Source organism: Filicampus tigris, chromosome 6 (assembly GCF_054856515.1).
Source record: "Filicampus tigris isolate MCC_2025a chromosome 6, RoL_Ftig_1.0, whole genome shotgun sequence".
Classification (NCBI taxonomy): Eukaryota; Metazoa; Chordata; class Actinopteri; order Syngnathiformes; family Syngnathidae; genus Filicampus; species Filicampus tigris.
Genome location: NC_141222.1, coordinates 28,819,577 through 28,840,176, shown reverse-complemented (window position 1 = coordinate 28,840,176; position 20,600 = coordinate 28,819,577). Strand labels below are relative to the sequence as shown.

The following is a 20,600-nucleotide window of genomic DNA, read 5'->3' as shown; positions in this document are numbered from 1 at the left end:
ACCTATAATTATATTTTTAAAAGTATGTTGATGTGATACAACATTTGTTTTTTAATATGATTGAAATTCATAGTGTTTTTTTTTTTTAATGAATGAACACTGAAAAATCCAAAATTGATACACACTGTCCCTTTAAGAAATCATGTGAATTCTAAAACACATATACCGTTAACATTTATTCATTTAATAATTGGTTGATCATTGTGATGAAAATAAAGATAAATAAATGAAATGCACAAAAAATGCATTTGATATTTTTCAACTGAACTGTTTTATTCACAACCACTTTGCCCCATTGTGCACTAGATTTCTTTATTGGCTGTCGGGCAGCAGGGGGCAGTAGAACATCACAAACACGCCGATACCAACACACAGGACGAAGAAGACGACGAAGATTGTGATTGTGGCATTAGTGGTCACGTTTCCACCGAGAGGTCCGCTCGGTCCACTTGAAGGTTTGAAGTGTCAAATCTGACGTGCGTGCGTGCGTGCGTGTAGGGGGGGGGCACATATGTAGGTCAGCTGATTTCAATTGGGAAAATCGTTTCGCCATGCAGTGGACCCCCACATATTTGTGATTTTTTTTTTTTCAATATTTTGAGTGTTGGTGTTGTTTGGGGGACAGCCACCTCCCGTTTTGTGTAAAACGCTTAGCAGTGGATTATCCCCATGTTTGTTTGTTTTTTTTCAATGCCCTTATAATGGCCGTCGATTATACATGGATTTCTGCTATTTGCAGGCGGGCTCGGCCCGGTCCCTGCCGCCCGCGAATAGCGGGGGTCCACCGTACAAGTTGTTAGAGATTCGAGCTTGGTTACGGAACAAATGAAACTCGCAAGTCAAGGTAGCAGTTCTGGAAGCAACTTGAAAGCAAACGCGGGCTCCGAGAATCACAAAGCGACGGACAGGAGAGCCGGGTCACACGTAGCGACCGCTGGACCTGATCTCCGGGCACAGCTTGGCCTCCAGGTCCTCGATCTTGATGGACTCGGCGTCCTTGGAGCTGCCGAGACTGGCGGCCCTGGTGATCTTGCTGAGGGTCTCCTCGTAGGGCGGCGGCAGGTAGACCATGACGAAGACCCCGTCCGAGCCCGCCGAGCTGGTGCTGGCGTGGCGCTCGGTGCCGCGGCTCAGCGACGACAGCAAGTCGGCGCCGCTCTCGGCGTCCTGCAGGTCCAGCGCGATCACCTTAGCCAGGCCCAGCCTGGAGGCCGAGGCCCGGCAGCGGCGGCGGACCGAGACTGCCAGCAGGGCCAGCAGCAGGACCGCCACCGCCGGCAGGACCGCGTACAGCAGCAGCTCGTACTTCCCGTCGTCGCCCAGGTCGTTCCAGTTGAAGCCCTGCGCGACAAGTTTTGAACCAACGGTTTTTATGTTGTTTTTTGTTTTTTGTTTTTTTTTGCAGTGGCAAAAACACTACGAGAAGCGGTGACAACTTCGATGAATCGTATTCATCCATTTCGCATAATTTGTCTACGATTGCCAAGCAGGGTTTTGATACTTTTAATTTTTCATTGTAATCAGCTTTTATTTCCTTTGGACTTTTGTTTGTCAAATTCAGTTGGCTTTAATTGGTTGTCTAGAGCGGGTTTGTTTGTTTTTACTTCAGTTTGTCCCAAATGATCGTTTGGTTGTTATTAGGGCCCGACTGATTCATCTGAAAAATGTTGGCCAATTCATTAAAAAAAAAAAAAAAAAAAAAATGGCTGATTTTGCTCACTGTTGTAAAATTAAACGCTAGAGGACAAATGTTGCAAAACAGCCTGTAATTCATATTTTTGTTTGATGAAGTTGTTTCATTCTTTTTCATTTTTTGGTAAATAATCAACCAATAAATCATTATCTCATTTTTTTTCCCTGCCAAATATTGGCCTCAAGAAATCCATATCAGTCAGGCCCTCATTTTTCTTAGTTTCAGTATGAGTTTTAGCTTTGTGTTTTATATACAGGGAGCACTTTTCCAGTGCAAGATTTAAAAAAAAGGTCACAATAAATATTTAATAATAAAGTCAAGTAAACTACAATTGCTCCATGAATGTTGGAGCTTCCGTCTTTGGGACAATACCAAAATCAATACCGGTACATTTAAAATCAACTCCAAAGGCTCATGTAAGAAACTAATTGACAACGATGAAAACAAAGTACATTTTTGCTATAAATGTAGTTTTAGTTCATTTTATTAACGTAAAATGTACTTTCAGTTAGTTGTCTTGTAACCCAAACATTTTTTTCCAGAATATATTTTATGCAGGCCCGCTAGTTGAAACGAGGCACTCTGATAAATACTGCGTTTGTGGAATAAGAGTTAATCCGACGTCGAACGCACAACAATTTTTTTCTCGCTTTTTTTTTTTAATTTATTTTTTTAACCAATCCAATTTTAGGTTCAGCACCTTGCGGCTTTGCAAAGTTCCGCTCAACAGACTGCTATGTTTAGCCCTCCGATTGGCTGAGCTAAATGTGCGTACCAAAGATTGCGAGGAGGTCGCCGGCAGACATCATTTTAAATGTATGTTCAAGGTATACTTTTCAAGAAAAGTTCGTGACAGCTAGCTGACACAGACGGACCGTAACAAAGAAAAGAACATTTGTGTGAGTACCATGTATTTTATGAAAAGTGTTGATGTTTTTGTCATACTATCAGATAAATATTGATTGTGAACTGTCTCCGTGCGTGTGACGTATCTACGTGGGGAGTGCACATGCGGGAAAGCTACGTATGCGCTACATTGGAGCTGATGCCTGCCCGGAAGTAGTTCTGAGAATATTCGGCCGGCTGAGGCCGTCCCAGCAACGGGAATATTTGGCCGGCTAACACTTATGCTAGCAGCAAACAAAATGGATTATTTCTTATGTATTGATTTATTTTTCAAGCTTGGACGTCGGACCCGAGAGACAATCTATCTTAGCGCTAGCTAGGATGAGGCTAGTAGTGACAAAGATGGATTTAAAATGGGACCAAAGAGATAAAACGTGCTTTGTTGGGCCCTGGATGTGATCCTGGGGTGGGATAAAGTAAGTTCTTTTAAATCCAAAAGGTTGACTGTTTTGTGTGTTGATATGCTGAGCGAAGGTGTGCGCGTTACGATCCGTTACGCTAGAATGAGATCAAGTCAATATGGCTTTGTCAACATACTGTACGATCACAGATCGATAAAGCGCTATATACGGGAACTCCGTTCACCATTTCGGTCAGATTGGATTTTGCAAATGCTGAACAATGGCGTGGTTTTGATGCGAGTCTGAGATCGACCAGTATTCGTCGGGAATTTAGTCGCCTCGTTGCTGAGCTCAAATATGCCGCGTTTGTATGCGTCGCCGCTCGGCGTGCGTTCAAGTAGCATTTGTTTGAAGGCGAGGCCTTGGGTGGCCTCTGCTCTCGGTGGCCACTTCATTAGGTACACCAGGCCGTGCCCGCTTTGGGTCAACTCGCTACGCTTGCTGATCCTCGCCGCTGAGCAGCTGCAAATCTTCTCATCTCAAGCCATCAACACGCAAAGTCTGATCCGGCAACAGCAGATAAGACGACAAGACATCAAATGCACCAAAGTCCACTCTGTCTGTCTGTCTGTCAGTCTGTTTTACAAAGCAAGAGATTTCAAGGGAATTTCCTTTTGTGCAGAGATGTCCAAACTTTGTTCTCTCAGGGCCCCCGGAAAAGGAAGACAAAAGCGTTTGTACCATTTCTGCATTTACAAAACAAAACACATTTACATTTGGCTAATTTCGTTTTTTTACTTTGTTTTTCAAATAAGTTTGAAGTTTGTTAGTGTGATTTCACAAAAAACGGGGGGGGGGGGGGGTTGTGCTTGAAAATTGCGCCATATATTATTACACGTTAGTTTTTCCTAACATTCATCATTTAAAAAAACATATCTCGAAACAGTTTATTGTTTGTAAAGTGCTTTGTTACAGCTCTAGCTGTAATGAAATGCGCTATATCGATAAAATTGTATTGTATTGTCTGATTTCTGATATTACCTTGGAAACGTCATTTTGTTACTTTACTCCTGACTTGATTTGAAAAGGACCTTAGTTTCGTAACCGTTTTGAAAAGTAACTAGGAGAGTAAGAAGTTACTTTATTGACCGACGCCGACGCACATTGACCGAATTTTGAGAAAAGCAACCCGCGAACGTGCAGACCCGCGGGTGCCGAACGTCGAATGTCGTGATTCTCTCGTCGGGCTACTTTCACAGCTGAAAGTGGGCAAACGTTGTGCATACTTTTGGCTGACCGCTCATCGCACCCGTGGGACTTGAAGCGGCCTGGAGCTTTTTGGACGTCAAGCGTTTTGGCGTGAGCGTCCCGGGTTTTTGCAACAAAGACGCAAAGAAAGGTCTCACCTGCTGCTCGCGCGCGGAGGGCGCCGGGGTCACCCAGTCGTAGGAGCCGCGCCCCGCCGGGCCGAAGCGCCGCCAGCTGCTCTCCAGGAGGCCGCGCATGCTGCCCGTGCAGATGACGAGATGCTGGTGTGATGGCGTCCCGCTCACGCACGGCGCTTTGAGGGGGAAACGGGCGAGGGGGGCGGGGCGGCTTTAGTGCCATGGGCTCAGGAGGGGCGGCGACTCGCTCACGTGCGCACACATGCAAGCAAGGCAACATCAGGATTCAGGCCAGCCGGGAGATTTACGGCTGCCCCACATCCCTCTCGCATGCGCACGGGAAGAGGGACCGTCGTCGCTTCTCACGTGGAACACGCCGCTTGAGGAATCAAAGCAATTGCATCGTTTCCTCACTTGATTGTGGAGCAAATGGGAGAAATGCCCTTTGGAAGTGGACATCTTATGCCCCCGAGACCCAAGAAAGTTGCCGCATGGGCCACCCTCAAGTGGGAAACAAACAAACAAACGAGTCTGTCTCGTCTCTGTGGCCATCTTTTGGCCCACTCTTCCTTGCACAAACAAAGGGCTGCACCTCGCAAGGCTTTTGCCAGCTTTTCCCATCAGACTCGGACTTTGACTCGGCTGCTCCAAAACGTTCATTTTTGAAGCCACTGGCACGCGGACTGGCCGGCGAGGACTCGGAATCTCAACCTTCTCCCTCAGCATTTTCTGCACAATCCGCCTTTCCATCAAGTCGTCCAGGTCCCGAAGCGGGGGAGCAGCCCCGGATCGTCTGCCGCTTTGACGCTCTTTTTCTGGGTTGGGCTTTACGCCAGACTTAAGGAGGCATGCGCGCACCTTCCCAAAAGTTCCACTCTGGCCACTGTCACTGTTGGAACGCGGGCGCGGAGATACGCTCCGGTTAGGGATGCTCGATTAGGAAAAAAATGATTCATCGCGATGACTCAAACGATCATTTATTCTTGTTGTACAAAACAAGAAAATGTTTCAACGCAAAAAATCTAAAGACAAATACATTTCCTTGAAAACCAGGTCAGTTCCTTTTGGACCAAAGAAAATTCATCAAATTAGCTATCCTAAAAAAAAAAGGTAAAGGTGCAAGTCTCCATTCAAGTACGATTTCCTTGTGTAAACAAACAGTGCGCTGGATATAAATGCATATTAATCATCATTTTTTTCGATGATGCCAATTTTGTAGTCGCGGAGTGTAATAATGGTAATTATCATTCAATTTCCATTCATCGCACGGCCCAAACTGGGCTTTCATGCGCACTTCAACGCACTTTGCAATTCAAGTTGCTGACGCCCAAACAGCTGCCACGGCCCTCTGACGTGCCAGCCACATCCGTTAATCCCCACCGAAATATGACATCACGCGCACGCCAGACCGTGATATCGTCGCTGTCCTGTGAAAAACTCGTATGTCTATTTTGTCCCGTTTTTTTTTTTTAACGCGAATGTTTTGTTTTTTTTGCGTTACAGACTTCCCCTGAACGTGACAATGAGAAAAAGATACAAAATTGGACAGAAGTGTTTTTCACAGGACAGCGACGATATGCCGTACTTACATAAAGGAACTAGTGACCAAGGTCCGACCAGGGACAGGCCAGAACGTGGCTGATGGGTGGGCTTGGAAAAATCTGGGTGGGCCTGAATATTTCTCTCACTGAGCACAAGCTTCCTTTTCTGACACATTGTATATTCCAATAAAATGACAAAGTGAATGAATCATATGAAGTTCAGATCTTCCTGAAACAACCTCAATTGTCCCATTCTTAATATACAATACAATACAATAAAAAGCGCAACAAAACACAAATTCACAAATAATGTCATGAAAACGACCCAAAAAATCTAAAAGTATATCTTTTTTTCATGAATCTGACTGGGTGGGCAGTCTGTCAATCTGGCCCGTAGGCCTGTGCACACCAAGGCCCAGCCATGGCTCCGCCCCTGGGTCCCACTCGGCCATACTGTGCTTTTGATCAATTTCAGTGCGTTGTTCCATTTCGCCAGAAAAGGTCATCGGCGTTTTAAGAGCCAAACACCCGACAAGCGAATCCTTTCATTCTATCTGGCCTCAATCCTCCATGCAGACGCCTTCAGTTTCAGTCACACCCTGCACTCGCGCGCACACGCACACACTCACGACACGCACACGCACACACTCACGACACGCACAAACAGGCATAAGTTTACACGCGCGCGCACACGCATATCCACATCGCACACAAACTTGCAGTCGCGTACACAAAAACACTCATAACACGCACACTCGCATGCGCACACGCACATGCAAACAGCACACATGCAGCAACTGCGGCGCTGTTTTTTTTCATGCAGCGGCGCGGCAGCATAGCTGACAAATTGTCGCGGTGAGTTCGCGATCTTTGTTTCTGCCGAGACGCTGCTCATGCGCGCGAAGCCTTTCTCGCGATCCTTCGGAAACACATCAGCATGCCTGCAAGACTTCCTTGCCGTCCATCCCTGACAGTCTTTACACTTGTCAATGTCTACGACAGTCCCCGAAAATCACAATGTCCAAAGACCGGCACCAGGTTGCTGAGCCCTGACGTCGGACTTCCAAAAAGTTCTTTCTTGCCATTTGCTTTGGCGCCAATATTCCTGCGTGCTTTTGCCTTCATTCTAAATCGTCAACAAAACAAAAAAAATCCCCAAAATTAAAATCAGAATAATAATTGGCCCCAGTCGTAAATCGAGGCAGCTGCAGTGGTGTCGCGTTGCGGCGAAGGCGGTCGGTCGGTCGGCCGGCGTGCGCGCGCGCGTGCGTGCGTGCGTGTCGACGGTCGGCGGCGCGGCCTCGACATCTGCATGCATGGCGCGCGCCACGCGGATTATGTCGCTAGCGTGCCCGAGTAATTACTCACGTGGCGAGCACTGGCGGGATGACGGCTTTCGTGCGGGGTTGGTAGGCGCGGGGGGGGGGCTGCCATGACACCCTGCATGAGGCCTAATCCTCAGGCCGCCAGGGGGGGCGCCACCACAAGGAAAGACTTCAAATTCACATATGTCTGCTCCAAGTAAATAAAGGGAAGCTGCTGTCTTCATTTGATGTATTTTGTGATGGGCAAAATGAAAATGAAAAAATGAAAAGAAGCGCCTCTTGTCAATGGCGGCGCCCCCTACCGCTCTATCCTCGTTCGGCCGGAGTCACAGGTTGAACCGATTCCAAAATCTCCATTGGGAATCATTGTACTTTCATTGCGTATGACGTCCAAAAACGGGTGATCAATTGGCACCAAAATTCATGTGGACAGCCCTACTAATGCCGACTTCAACAGATCAAAAGCCCAACTTTTAGGGTGAAACACAACAAATTGGGGCAGAACAATGCAAATCATTGGCTACTACTTCATTTATCTATTTATTCATCTTTGTACTTATAATGATAAGGTTATTGCCCCTTCCCCAAAAACATATTAATAACCAGAAGTCAAGGTCGCACAAAATGTCTATTGATCTTCAGGCACGTCACTATTGATGTTGACATCATTTCAGCTAAAAACCCAGTAGGGGATGATGTACATTCGGTCAACACTGCATTTGAGTTCCGTTCTTATAGCTACACTCTAAAAACGGTTGAGTTAGAAATAACACAATTTGGGGTAAAAAATGGACCGATGCGCAAATGGGGTCCATTTGACCCGCTTTCTTGCATTGTTTTGTACAAAACAGCCCATTTTTTGGGTTGCTCCATGGCAAACTCTTAAGCAGAGCAGACCAGGTGGTCCCAATCGGCCGGAGTCTGCCAACCGGCGTCGAGAACGTACTTTGCCGGTACCGCGTCACATGCAGACAGAAAACTCAACTGCAACCACGTCACAAATGTGCTTTTTTAGACAGGCATTGGGGGTGAATGACATCCTCAACCCACTGTGGGCTAAAATGTCCACTGTCAAAACGACTGTCGTGAAAGCGCGTATTAAGGCACCATATCGGCATTGTGCTCAATCTATGTCTTCCGTTAACAATGCTTCTTTAATTGCAGGTGCTCAATGCGGCTGGTATTGCCATTGGAACTGGCTTGTCATTGGCTTGTGATACCCTCATGTCTCAGGTAGTGCCCTCATGAACGGTAGTACTTACAAAAAAAAACCCAACCGTTTAAGTCCCCACTGTGGGATCAATAAAGGCATTCTTATCTTATCTTATCTTAAGTCGTTGTGTGAGTGCTCTCACCCTGCTCTGCCCTGATTGGTGGTGGCCTTCATGGTCACCGATACAGCCACCCAATCAGAGCAGGGGAGACTAACCAAATGAGTCAATTACTTTCAGGTGTGTTCACCAGCAAACACTCAGGAGGGACTTGGTTGCTGGTGGACGGGACGGGGTTGGCTGTGGCTACGTTCATTGTCCGCTACAGGTCCTTCTCAAAAAATGAGCATATCGTGATTTGAGGTCATCATTTTCCATAATGTAATGATCAAAATGAAACGTTCATATATTTTAGATTCATCGCACACCAACTGAAGTAGTTCAAGGCTTTTATTGTTTTAATATTGATGATTTTGGCCAAAAAGTCAAGAAAAAACAAAAATCAAAAAATGTGCATATGTCATATAGCATTTACAAGTGACAGTCCATTTACCATTTATTTGAGCCTCGTTCCCGAAATCGCCATCTTCATGCTAACCATGAACAGAAGTCCCTTTTGACGAGCCATCAAGAATTAGCATTCGAATTCACGGGAGAGACCGACAATATAACAAGTTACAACTCTTAACTTATATTCTTCCTGCTCTGTGAAAATGTAGGTATATTGATAAAGCTGAATGGTGACGTACTTCTTTCGGTCTTTTTATCTAACGCATCTCCATGCATGCACCAGCACCAGCACCACAATAATGTCCCCTTTTAGAGGCCAAGGTGCACACAGCGCTTTAGCTGACGTTGACACTAGAGGGGAGTGCTGAACCTCTCAGATGATTGGACATTTCATATTTCACTGGCGGCGTTTTGATACCGTCACATCCCCACATAGCAGTATTGCTGCGTTATGGTGAGAATTTCGAAACCGAGATACAGTGGCGTTGCATAACTCCCGACACGTTACCATGATATGATAACGCATGCGATCTACTGCATGTATTATAATGTGCACATGTGTCCTTACCACAATTCCACATGGCTACTTTTGTGCTTCGTAGGCTGGCACAAGTGTATGTGCACGGCTTCATGGCTGCTCTCCCGGTGAGTTCACATTTGCCTCAGTGTCCATGAGTTACGAGTATGTGCACACATCAGTTGCTTCTGTCATGTAAGATTATGATTTCCCCCTTCAGGCGGTATTTATGTCCCAGCTGCTGGGAAAATATCTTTGCAACAAGGTGCTCAGTAGCAATGCAACGTCGTCGATACAAAAGTTAATAACATACAAATATGCGAATAAAAGTGTGGATTTTTGTTTGTTTGTTTTTGCAGGGAATTTCGGGGCCTCAGCTCCTATTCGGCGTAATGGCAAACATCCTAAATGCACTTTTGAATGTTGTCTTTGTCCTGCATTTCGGTTGGGGAGTGTTGTAAGTTTCCCAGAGTTTCCCATTTTAATAGAATTTCTTCTTTTAGTTTGAAAAACAAAGACCGTGTCAGTGCAGTGAAGATAGACCTGGTATTAGTCTGCTTATATTCAATTAATACTGTCAAAACGCAAATATGTTTTTCCTCATTCTTCACGCTATCGCAATAGCTCCCACAATGCAATGTACTTTCTACTTGCCTAATTTGAGTCATTTTGGTTTTGACATTTTCAGTGCTGCTGTCCGCAATGGATCCCAATATTGAACTGATTTCCCTCTTCTTAATCATTTGTGACGACTGTACTTTGTGCAGACAACACACCGTTTCCTGTCATAGTTACCTAGTCTCTACTGTATATGATAAAAAACAGTCTTTGAAGACATTTCTAGTTACCTGACAAAGAGAGAAAGTTTAAATCAGACAAACTACTTTCTAGATTCTTCTTCTTCTTCTTCTTCTTCTTTTTGTAATGATTATTTTTTGCTGTGTTTAAAACATTCCTTGTTTGTGTTTGTTCCAGTTGGTCTGCTGCAGCTAATGCAACCTCACAGTATGTTTTTTTTCGGCGCCTTACTGGCCTATATTTGCTGGAGGGGTTTGCACAGAGCCACATGAGGAGGTCAGTTGCTTTCTCACTAAACTTAAACATGATGATGAGTGGATGATCAGTTTCTTTTGAAGTCGTGTTCCATGCCCGTTGCAGTATTCATTCATAGTTGGTTACTGCTGCAGACGTTCATCGTGAAAGTCGAGTTTGTGATGTTTTAACTCAACTGATTGTGATCTGTAACTATACAGCAAAGCCACTGGCGGCCATTAAAATGCACTGGGTAAATTGGGGGTGGAATTGTGAACTCTCAGAGATGATTTTAAAAACCGTGATAAACCTTCAAAATGTTTTCTAGGAAAAACAGGAATTGGATGCCCCAAAAATCCCAAGAGATCACACAGTTACCCAATAACAAAAACAAAACAAAAAAAATGTTTGTTTTGTCTTATTAATAAATGGGGGAAAGAAATCTGCAAATAGGTGAAAAACAGTGGGTGTGGAACCACAATTATGCAGGGTTAGAGGAAACATGTTTGGAATTTCCCTCAAGACACTCTTTGAACAAATTCTACTCCAGGCGCCGCTCAGAGTGTGGGTGAGCGCCACATGCGGCCCGCGAGGTGCCCGTCCCTGACATAATGCAATATGGTGTATCAGCGCAAAACACACATTTGTCGATGTTTTGAATTTGTGCCCCGCAGGCTGGTCCCGCGACTGTCTACGGGAGTGGGAAGCCCTCGTGAAGCTGGCCCTGCCGAGCTGGCTCCTGCGTGGTCTTGACACGTGGGCTTTTGTAATCGGCGGATTCTTTGCTGGCAGCATTAGCCAAGTTGTGCTGGGAGCCCATTCTGTCATTAACCAGCTGACCTCTGTGGCTCTACGGGTAACTCAAGTGCAAAGTTGAATTCATGAACTTCAGTGGTGGCCAACTCGACCAGCACCATAAGTGTGACAGTGTTGCATGAACCTTTAACGTCAATACCATTGTAAAAATTGGTTATGGTAAAGATGTGGTGCATGTTCCAAAGTGGAACATTTGAGCCACTGAGAACAATGGTAAGTCGAGAAGAGAGCGGGCTAACGCAATTTACGCCATGTCAAGTGCCCAAAAATAGAGGGTACGGGCATACTCGGCCCTTTTCCTGATTGATATATGCCAACTCCCATTTCCAGGGTGGCTGCGCACATAAAACCAGGCTTCACTAAAATGAATAAACTGACTGACTGACTGACACATGAGTTGCAAGCAAACCACGGTGGGGCTGCCAAAGAGTCACATGCGTCTTGTGAGCGTTGTTGGCCACCCTGATCTAAATGATCTAATTTCATGGAATTCTGAATGACTCAAAAGTGATTCTGTCCATTTGACTTTTTCAGATCCCCGCTGGAATGGCTGCCGCAGTTAGTGTTGCGGTAGGGAATGCTCTTTGTGCAGGAAACATTGAGCAAGCCAAGCTGTCTCGCAACGTTGGTCTCCTCACGGCAAGTAAGGGACTTCACTATCGATGGGTAACTGTGGTAAATGCATATTGGCAGAGTTCGCAAGGTTCGAGGCGGGGGGAGAGGCCTCTGTGGATGGCTCTAGCCCCATTGACCCCGGAAATGCTCTCATTGTCCAGGGCGCTTGCTTGTTTTCCACTAGTGGAAGCAAACACTCACCGGCGGGCGCAAGGGCAAGGCAGCTCACAGCCGACCTATCCGGCCCAATGGCCGTCATTGTAACCAAAAGAGAACTTGCCATTGACACAGCGGTATGATGGGCAGGAGGAGGCCAGGCCCACGGCAAGAGTTATGCTGTAAAATGACGTCAATAATTGGCCGTCTTTGGGGAATTTGGTGTATGTTAGTAATTCATCTTGAAAGTGTTTTTAGTTGTGGGTGGGATGCGCAACCTTTCATGCAACACGATGGTAACTTTTCTATGCAGTTTCGATTCACTGTGTCTCTTTGCCCTTGCAGCCGGGGTGGCCTGTTTAGTTGGACTTGGCATCACCGTATCCAAGAATTCAATCGGCAAAATGTTCAACACAGACCCGTGAGTTACTGTACCTTCATTTCATCTTGTAACGCCCTTGTCTTTGGTTTGAGGATGGCACGGTCACTGATGCGCTTCAGTCACTTTATTGATTGCACATTCATTCAAGAGCTGCTCCGGGCCACGACTCACGCTCGCCCATTCCACACACTGACCGCCTCCCTTGAAGCAACATTCAAGCTTCTTTGTCCCACTTGCCCTTTTGTCTGCAATATTCCTTTTTCCCTTTGCTCATCTGTAAAGACATCACGGCCACACCCATACCCAAGCAACAAACCAAGAGCCACAAGGGAGAGCTTAGTTCACTCGCTACAATTATTCATAAGGAGCGCCGCAACGCGCGCCGTGAAGTGTGCGGCTTCAGTATTGCTAGAACTTTGTACGTGAAGTACCCCGACCACTTCCTGTAACAATTTACAAGCCCTCAGTGTGCCACATCAGAGAGGATCTGTTGATGAATGAAACTGTGTTCCATTTTCTCTGGCTCAACAATGAACGTTGTATTATACAATACAATACAATTTTATTGATATAGCGCATTACTTTACAACAATACAGTAAATAGAACAAAAATAATAGCATACATGTATTAATAAATATAGATACAAATAATATAAATGATAAAGCCAATACATTGAAATAAAACACTATATACAATTGACACCGGAAAGGAGCCGAAAGTGTCAGGTCTGATCAAGGCCCGAGAAAGGAAATTTATCTTCAACCGGGTTTCAAAAATGGACAGGGAGGGGGCTTGCCTAACAACCAATGGGAGGTCATTCCAGAGGTAAGGTCCAGCAACAGAAAAGGCTCGATCCCCTCTGAGGCTCCGCTTGGTCCTCGGGCCCTCGAGCGGCGCCTGGTCGGCAGACCTGAGGCTGCCAGTAGGTGCGTGCGTAGGAGTGGAGGTGCTCAGCGAGGTACGCCGGGGCGAGGTATTGTATCATGTCCCCCCCCACACACACAGCCCCACACGTTCCTGACCAAAACCCGGACCGGGAGGAAAACAAGGCTGAACAAAGGTTCCTGCTTCCTAACCTAGTTGTAGAGCTCACTCTACAACACCCCCCCTGACTTTATCTTTTTTTTCTTCAGAGACGTTGTGAGCAAGACCGCTACTGCCATGTGGTTGTTTTGGGTGGTGCATATTGGTCATGCTCTTGTGGTGAGAAAATTCATCACTCCTGACATTAAAATGGGGACATGAGAAATGTTAACATCCTCCCTGCAATTATCACCAAGGTGGTGAGTGGAGGTGTCCTCCGAGCAGTCGGAAAACGCAACGTCTGTGCTCTGCCTTCTCTGGTTGGACACTACGTGGTTGGCTCCCCCATTGGTGTGCCTTTATTGTTGATGTTCCAGGAAACATGGGGCCTCCTAGGTAAGAAGAAAATATTATCATGGACATGGACATGGACTTCTGTGTTCTGCCATCATGCCAATATGACACATGAGATTCTGTTGTTTCTTGAACAGGACTTTGGATTGGCTATTCCATCGCTGTGGTATTGCAGGCTTTTTGCCTCCTCGTGTATTTGTTCTGTCTTTGTGACTGGACAAAGGCTGCTGAAGAGGTGTGTGAATTGAGTTCCCTGAATCACAAATATGACATGCAATTGAAGTGATTTCCATTTGAACATCTCTGCTCAGGCTCAAAGGAGAGCAGCGGTTCAGGTCCCAGTTGAAGGCATGCTGGAGATGCAAGTCTGCGAGCCAGGCAAGTCCGGGTGTACAATAACGACGGTGTCACAGTGTAACAATTACGCAATGATCTTGACTTAAACGTGCAAATTAACCAGGTACTGTAAATCCCAAATACATATTTATCTTTCTCCGTTTCTGATAACAGATGTCAGTCAAACAACACACAGCAACCAAGTAACTGGGCGGTCTATTTAAAAATGAAATGCGCAAAATAAGGGAGACTGGGGCTTGTTGTTACATTGAGTCCACACCAGAGGGCGCAACTAAAAGGTTGCGCCCTCTGGTGTGGAGTCAAAAAAAAAACACTGTTCATTTCACCACTATGCAAACAAATGTCTTGAATCACATCCACAGACATTTTTAAAAATATAATCCTAGGTCTAGTAATTGCTAATTATATGACATATTCCTGACTGGAGGTTGCCGTGTTTCACTGCATGTCCTATTTCGGCTACGTGTAACCGAAGGAGACAAACTTGGCAAACCTAGTTCCTACACATCATGTAGAGATAGAAATATGTTTGTAAAAAGTGTGACAAAACATGTTATTAGTGTTACAGGACATAACGGGCCCAAAACATAACAAGTCAAATTCGCCGTCATGTGCACGACAACACGTTCTGTACTTGGAAAAGCAAGAGTGGTAGCTGATGCGTCTGTGTCAAAAATGTCATGTGAGATTATTTGGCCATCCAGTGCTTAGTATAACTAAAGTTTGCATTTATTATTTATTTCATTTGTAGACTCAAACACCAACCAGGCCGTGGCTCCTGCCCCTGTACCAAGGTGCGAGAGCGATGCAGAGGTCCGGCAGATTCCTGACCAGCATGAAGCCGCAAGCACCGGAGACGGCGATGACCTGACACTCAAACAGCTGCTTTTACGGCGTGGCTTGGTTTTGCTTGTCATGGTTGCCATTTTAGTGGCTGGAGGCGTTACCAGCCACTTCTTTGTTGACACGACTCCACCGTACTGAACTGTACTTTTGGAGCACTTTCAGACAACCACCGCTCAGACAACCATCGCTGTGCCTGGTCAACTGTGACTCTTGGCTCCTTTCATTGACATCCAAGAATCTGGCCTTTGTGAAAATGCGTTGACTGCAAATCACACAGCAGTACTAAGCAAATAAAAAGACATTCTTTCTAAAATTGGAATGCTCATGCGTATTTGCAATTCTTTTTACTGTCACTTTTGGAGCGAGGAAGAAACCGGCCGGCTGCTCCATTCATGTGACTACTCTGAAGATTTTTTGGAAGCAGCGGATCGCCGATTCCATCAGTCTCGGCCGCGATTTGGTAACTCATGCAGATAATACAGTGATTATGGGTGACTTTAACATTCATATTGTAATATCTGTTCATTGTTTTGTGCATGTGCTGGCTGGGCCTATGGGTAGTGAGTGACGTCATAGCGAGGGGACAAGGAGTTTAGGAGGAAAGTTGGGAGAGAGAGCGGGTGGTATGATTGAGCGCATGGGCGTGAGTTGCGGCCACCAGCAGCTCTTGTGTGAATGTGTTCTTTTTTTCCGTGACGATCTGGGATTAAAAACGACGATCAGACTGCATCAGCGACTGTGTGCATCGTTGACCACTTCGAGGGGCATTACATTTGGTGTCAGAAGTTTCGGATTCACTCGTCGCACGCTCGGCTCTGAGGATGTTCGGCGATCCCCTTATTCGACGAAAGGTGAAAGAAGAAGCCATGCCGTGCGTGATTGATATGCCTGAGTCAAGTTGCACCGAGTGCGGCCGCCATAACGCTGCTGTTCCGCGCCAAGATGAGCGTGAGCCTGCTAAAACGGGGTTACGCTATGACGGAGCAACAGCTGCCGCCGCGGACGAGAATGTGAACGTGCATGGCGGTGCTCTGGGCCTCGCGTGGCCCGCTATGAAGGCACTTAAATTCTCCGGAAAGGGTAGTTGGGAGGCTTATAGAGCACAGTTTGAGTTGGTGGCTGATGCCGCGGATTGGCCGAAGAAGACGAAAGCGGTGCAGTTGGCGCTTTCGCTGACGGAGGATGCCACATCCTGTCTGCTGCTGCTGAGCCCCGAAGAGAGACTCGATTACAGCGCGCTGGTGGGTGCTTTGCAGAGGCGCTTTGGGGAGTTTAATTTGAGAGACTCCCTGCGCTGTGAGTTCAAGCACCGTGATCGACATCCGGGGGAGCCGCTCCGTTATCTCACGCATGAGATCGAGAGCCTGGGTCGGCGCGCGTATGCTGGAATGCCAAATGAGATACAAAATGAACCGATACGTGATCAGTTCATCCAAGCCCTCAGACCAGATGAGCTGCGGCTGCATGTCCAGCTTGCTCACCCAGCAGCCCTGGGAGACGCGCTTGCTCTCGCCACGGAGAGGGAGATTGCAGCCAAGGGGGCGCTGCAAACACCAAACTGTCCCGTTTCGGCAACGTCGTTCCCGGAAGGGAAGGAGCGCAGACCGGCATGGGTGGAGGAGCTGGTGTGTGCCATTAATACTCGCTCAGCACAGCATGAGGATGGAAGTGGCCGGCGTGCACGCCCTGTTGTCTGCTGGGGGTGTGGACAGCCAGGTCACCTTCTGCGGCGCTGCCCAAAGATGCTAAATCAGCAGGGAAACGAAAAAGGGTCCGTGTAGCCCGGATGACACCGACCCCTCCAGTCGTTAACCGGGAGGTGCAACCTGCATGTGCTGGCGCTATGAGCAGGGACCCCCATGTCCAGGAGGAGACCGTTGTAACGGTGGGATGGACAGACGTGGAGGACCCCAGTCATGTTCGCGTGCAGATTGGGGACACTTCTTGCACAGCCCTGGTGGACACTGGGTCCTCAGCCACGATTGTGAGGCCTGACGTTGTTCCAGTGGGAACCGTCTTAGAATCGACCTTTACAAAACTGAGGACAGTGACCGGTGAAACGGCCCCCATGAGAGGCAGAGGGACATTTGTGTTTGTTTTGGGGGGTTTGTCGATGACTCACTCAGCTTGAGTGGCGACCGACAGTAGATCGGGTAGAGTTCGCTCGCCCTGTGACGGACGACCCTTGGGGTGGGGGGGCAGTGACGGCCAGCCCAGCCATGCCAGGGAATGTAACCCCAGGTCGCCGAGCAGAGAACCGGGCAGAGGCGATACGGTTCATCTGGGAAAAGAACTGTGATGGCTTGGATGTCGAGCAGCGGGAGCAGCTGTGGCAGGTGCTGTGGGACTTTGAGAGCATTTTTGCCCTCAGTGAGAACGAGGTGGGCCTCACTCACTTGGTTGAGCACCACATCGACACCGGGGACGCGCGACCAGTTAAGGTGCGGCCCGACGCCTGCCTTTGGCCCAGCAGGAGGCTGCGGATCAGGAGGTCCGTGCCATGCTCGAGGCGGGAATTATAGAGCCTTCCGACAGCCCGTGGGCGTCTGGCGTGGTCATGGTTCCCAGAAAGAAAAGTACCAGACCATGGTTCTGTGTGGACTACAGGCCGCTCAATAAAGTGACAAGGAAGGACTGCTGCCCGCTCCCGCGGATAGATGAAACGTTGGATCTGGTCTCTGGGTCTGCGTGGTTCTCATCGCACGACCTGCGCAGTGCCTATGGCAGGTCCCCCTCACCGCTGAGTCCAGACCTAAGACAGCGTTCTGCACCCCCCGAGGACACTGGCAGTTTAAAGTAATGAGTTTTGGACTCTGCAATGCACCAGGAACGTTCGAGCGCTTGATGGACACAGTGCTCTTGAACATTCCGCGGCAAGAATGCTTGGTGTATTTGGACGATGTCCTCGTCCACGGTGAGTCCTTCCAGACTGCGTTGGAGTCTCTAAGGCTAGTGCTGGGTAGAATTGCTGCGGCTGGACTGAAACTGCACCCAGAAAAGTGCCACTTTATGCGGCGAGAGGTGGAGTTCCTGGGTCACCGAGTGAATGGAGACGGCATCAGCACACTGGAGGAGAAGGTCAGCGCCATCAAAGACTGGCCAGCCCCAAAAGATCAGAAGCAGCTTAAGAGTTTTTTGGGGCTTTCCTCATATTACAGACGGTTCGTGAGAGGATTTTCTTGCATCGGGGCGCCCTTGTTCCGGCTTCTTCAGGACAACCAACCCTTTTTGTGGACGCCGGACTGTCAGGAGGCATTTTCCAGCCTGAAAAATGCCCTCATCAATGCTCCTGTCCACCTGATCCAGCCTTGTCTTTTGTGCTGGATACGGACGCTAGCAATGTCGGCATGGGGGCGGTGTTGTCACAGGTGGGGCCGGAAGGTGAACGAGCGGTGGCCTACTTCAGCCGCATTTTCAATAAGAGTGAACGACGATACTGCGTCACCAGACGTGAACTGCTGGCAGTTGTTTTGGCTGCGCGTCATTTCAAGTACTACCTATGTGGCGTTCCGTTCACCATCAGGACGGATCATGCTGCGCTGCAGTGGTTTATGTCGTTCAGGGAACCAGAAGGCCAAGTGGCACGGTGGCTAGAGGAGCTGCAGGCGTTCCACTTTACTGTGGTACCATCAGGCTGGAGCTCAGCAGGTCAATGCTGATGCCCTTTCCCGGCGTCCATGTGCTGTAGGCGGCTGCGGCTACTGCGACCACCGGGATGCCAGGGAGTTGGAGCTGTGTGGGGAGGCGACTGCTGCTGGACCATCGTGCTGCATCCTGGAGGCTGTGGACATTGCAGAGTGGGCTGTCAAGCAGGAAGAGGATCGTGATCTCAACCCTGTGCGACAGTGGGTCCAGAGTGGCAGGAGGCCACCCTGGGAAGGAGTGATGGGACTCTCTGTTGGCGCCAAAGGCCTTTGGAGCAAGTTTGCTGTCTTACGCATGAAGGATGGGATGGCGTGCTGCAGCGTGCGTGGAAGGATCCAGCGACCGGAGAGGAGAGGTGGCAGGTGGTGGTGCCCAGAGCTCTTAGAGAGTCGGTACTGAGAGCATGCCACGGGGGCACGGGTACCGGACACTTTGGCGTCACAAAGACACTCAGACGGCTTCGACAAGGGTTTTACTGGGGCCAGCATCGACGGGACGTGGAGGACTTTTGCCGGCGGTGTGACGAGTGTGCGGCCTACAAGGGCCCTCAAGACCAATCGCATGAACCGCTTCAACAACAGAGTTGGGGCGCCCATGGAGCGGGTTGCTGTGGACATTATGGGTCCTTTTCCCGTGACGGACAGAGGGAACCGTTACGTGCTGTGTGCGGTGGACTATTTCACAAAGTGGCCCGAGGCATACGCACTGCCAGATCAGGAGGCGGAGACGGTGGCGGATGCACTGTTGGAGGCTTGTACTGCTTGTACAGCGGCTCCTTTTTTTTGTTGACCCCCTCGGGGGCGAGGGTTTCATAAAGGGGAGGGCAGTGTAATATCTGTTCATTGTTTTGTGCATGTGCTGGCTGGGCCTATGGGTAGTGAGTGACGTCATAGCGAGGGGACAAGGAGTTTAGGAGGGAAGTTGGGAGAGAGAGCGGGTGGTATGATTGAGCGCATGGGCGTGAGTTGTGGCCACCAGCAGCTCTTGTGTGAATGTGTTCTTTTTTTCCGTGACGATCTGGGATTAAAAACGACGATCAGACTGCATCAGCGACTGTGTGCATCTTTGACCACTTCGAGGGGCATTACAATATGAATCTCCCGTCGGAACCACTTACAGCGGCATTTCAGACAATAATTGATAGCTTTGATTTCACGCAGGTAATCGACAAAGCAATAAAAATGGTAACACTTTAGATTTGGTATTAACCCGAGGTTTAGCATGCTCAAATGTAATGGTGTTACCGTATACTACTGTTATGTCTGACCATTACGTTGTCAAATTTGAAGCGCGGGCTCATTATCGTCGCCCTGACCACAATCAAAGCTTTAGCAGCCGAAATATTTGTTCTGCGCTCTCTGAGCAACCACCGCTGCGCTGTTTGAGCAACCACCGCTGCGCTGTCTGAGCTACTGGCCCTGGCAACTGCTTCGTTTCCGAGCTATATTGGTTCGATTGACAACCTCACAAATGATTTTAATGCTGCTCTGTTAAATGCGCTTGACTCCGTTGCACCATTAAGACATTAAACTCGTCCTAAATGGCCTACTCCGCGGTTTACTGAGGAAACCCGTGCACTTAAACAATCATGTAGGAAGCTGGAGCGCAAGTGGCGTGCGACTAAACTTGAGGTCTTCTATCATGCATGGTGTGATAGTTTACTGATATACAAAGAAGCTCTCGCCTTAGCCAAAACTGATTACTTTTCCAGATTAATTTGGTCTAAATCAAAACAATCCTAAATATTTATTTGATAGATACAGTGGCAATGCTAACGCAACAGCTGCCGTCCTCCAATAGCTCCTCTCATTCAGCCCAGGACTTCATGCAATTCTTTACGCTGAAGGTTGAGCGCATTCGGGACGAGATTAAGGACACCGCTCCGAAAGCCCTGTTGAATTCCGCAAATACTGATGTTAGCAGGGTTATTAGGGCCGGTAGCTG

General features: G+C 47.9%; 2 protein-coding genes across 3 annotated transcripts; one reads left to right on the top strand and one right to left on the bottom strand.

Moving 5' to 3' along the window:
* Positions 1-295: 295 nt before the first annotated feature.
* smim28 (small integral membrane protein 28) lies at positions 296-7,271 on the bottom strand. Of its 2 annotated transcripts, none has more exons than XM_086034091.1 (3): positions 7,235-7,271; positions 4,347-4,501; positions 296-1,341 (listed from the first exon to the last, which is right to left on the bottom strand). In XM_086034091.1, exons 2-3 carry the CDS (start codon positions 4,443-4,445, stop codon positions 919-921), a joined length of 522 nt encoding a protein of 173 aa, XP_085890217.1. In that variant the 5' UTR covers positions 4,446-4,501; positions 7,235-7,271; the 3' UTR covers positions 296-918. The 2 variants fall into 2 exon arrangements, with proteins under 2 accessions (XP_085890217.1, XP_085890218.1); XM_086034092.1 differs by lacking the exon at positions 7,235-7,271 and adding an exon at positions 6,711-7,121.
* A 6,220-nt stretch (positions 7,272-13,491) lies between these two features.
* On the top strand, positions 13,492-15,149 carry LOC147146645 (multidrug and toxin extrusion protein 1-like). Its single transcript, XM_086032830.1, has 5 exons — positions 13,492-13,634; positions 13,712-13,850; positions 13,946-14,043; positions 14,120-14,186; positions 14,917-15,149. The coding sequence occupies exons 1-5, from the start codon at positions 13,593-13,595 to the stop codon at positions 15,147-15,149; spliced, it is 579 nt and encodes a 192-aa protein (XP_085888956.1). The 5' UTR covers positions 13,492-13,592.
* Positions 15,150-20,600: the final 5,451 nt, after the last annotated feature.

What these genes read in the sequence shown, in the direction of transcription:
- LOC147146645 (XM_086032830.1), top strand. Translation starts at nt 13,593, where the DNA reads ATGTGGTTGTTTTGGGTGGTGCATATTGGTCATGCTCTTGTG. An exon ending in GGAAACATGGGGCCTCCTAG is followed by an intron (nt 13,851 to 13,945) that starts GTAAGAAGAAAA and finishes TTTCTTGAACAG; the next exon opens with GACTTTGGATTGGCTATTCC. An exon ending in GGACAAAGGCTGCTGAAGAG is followed by an intron (nt 14,044 to 14,119) that starts GTGTGTGAATTG and finishes ATCTCTGCTCAG; the next exon opens with GCTCAAAGGAGAGCAGCGGT.
- smim28 (XM_086034091.1), bottom strand. Translation starts at nt 4,445, where the DNA reads ATGCGCGGCCTCCTGGAGAGCAGCTGGCGGCGCTTCGGCCCGGCGGGG. An exon ending in CCTCCGCGCGCGAGCAGCAG is followed by an intron (nt 1,342 to 4,346) that starts GTGAGACCTTTC and finishes CTTGTCGCGCAG; the next exon opens with GGCTTCAACTGGAACGACCT.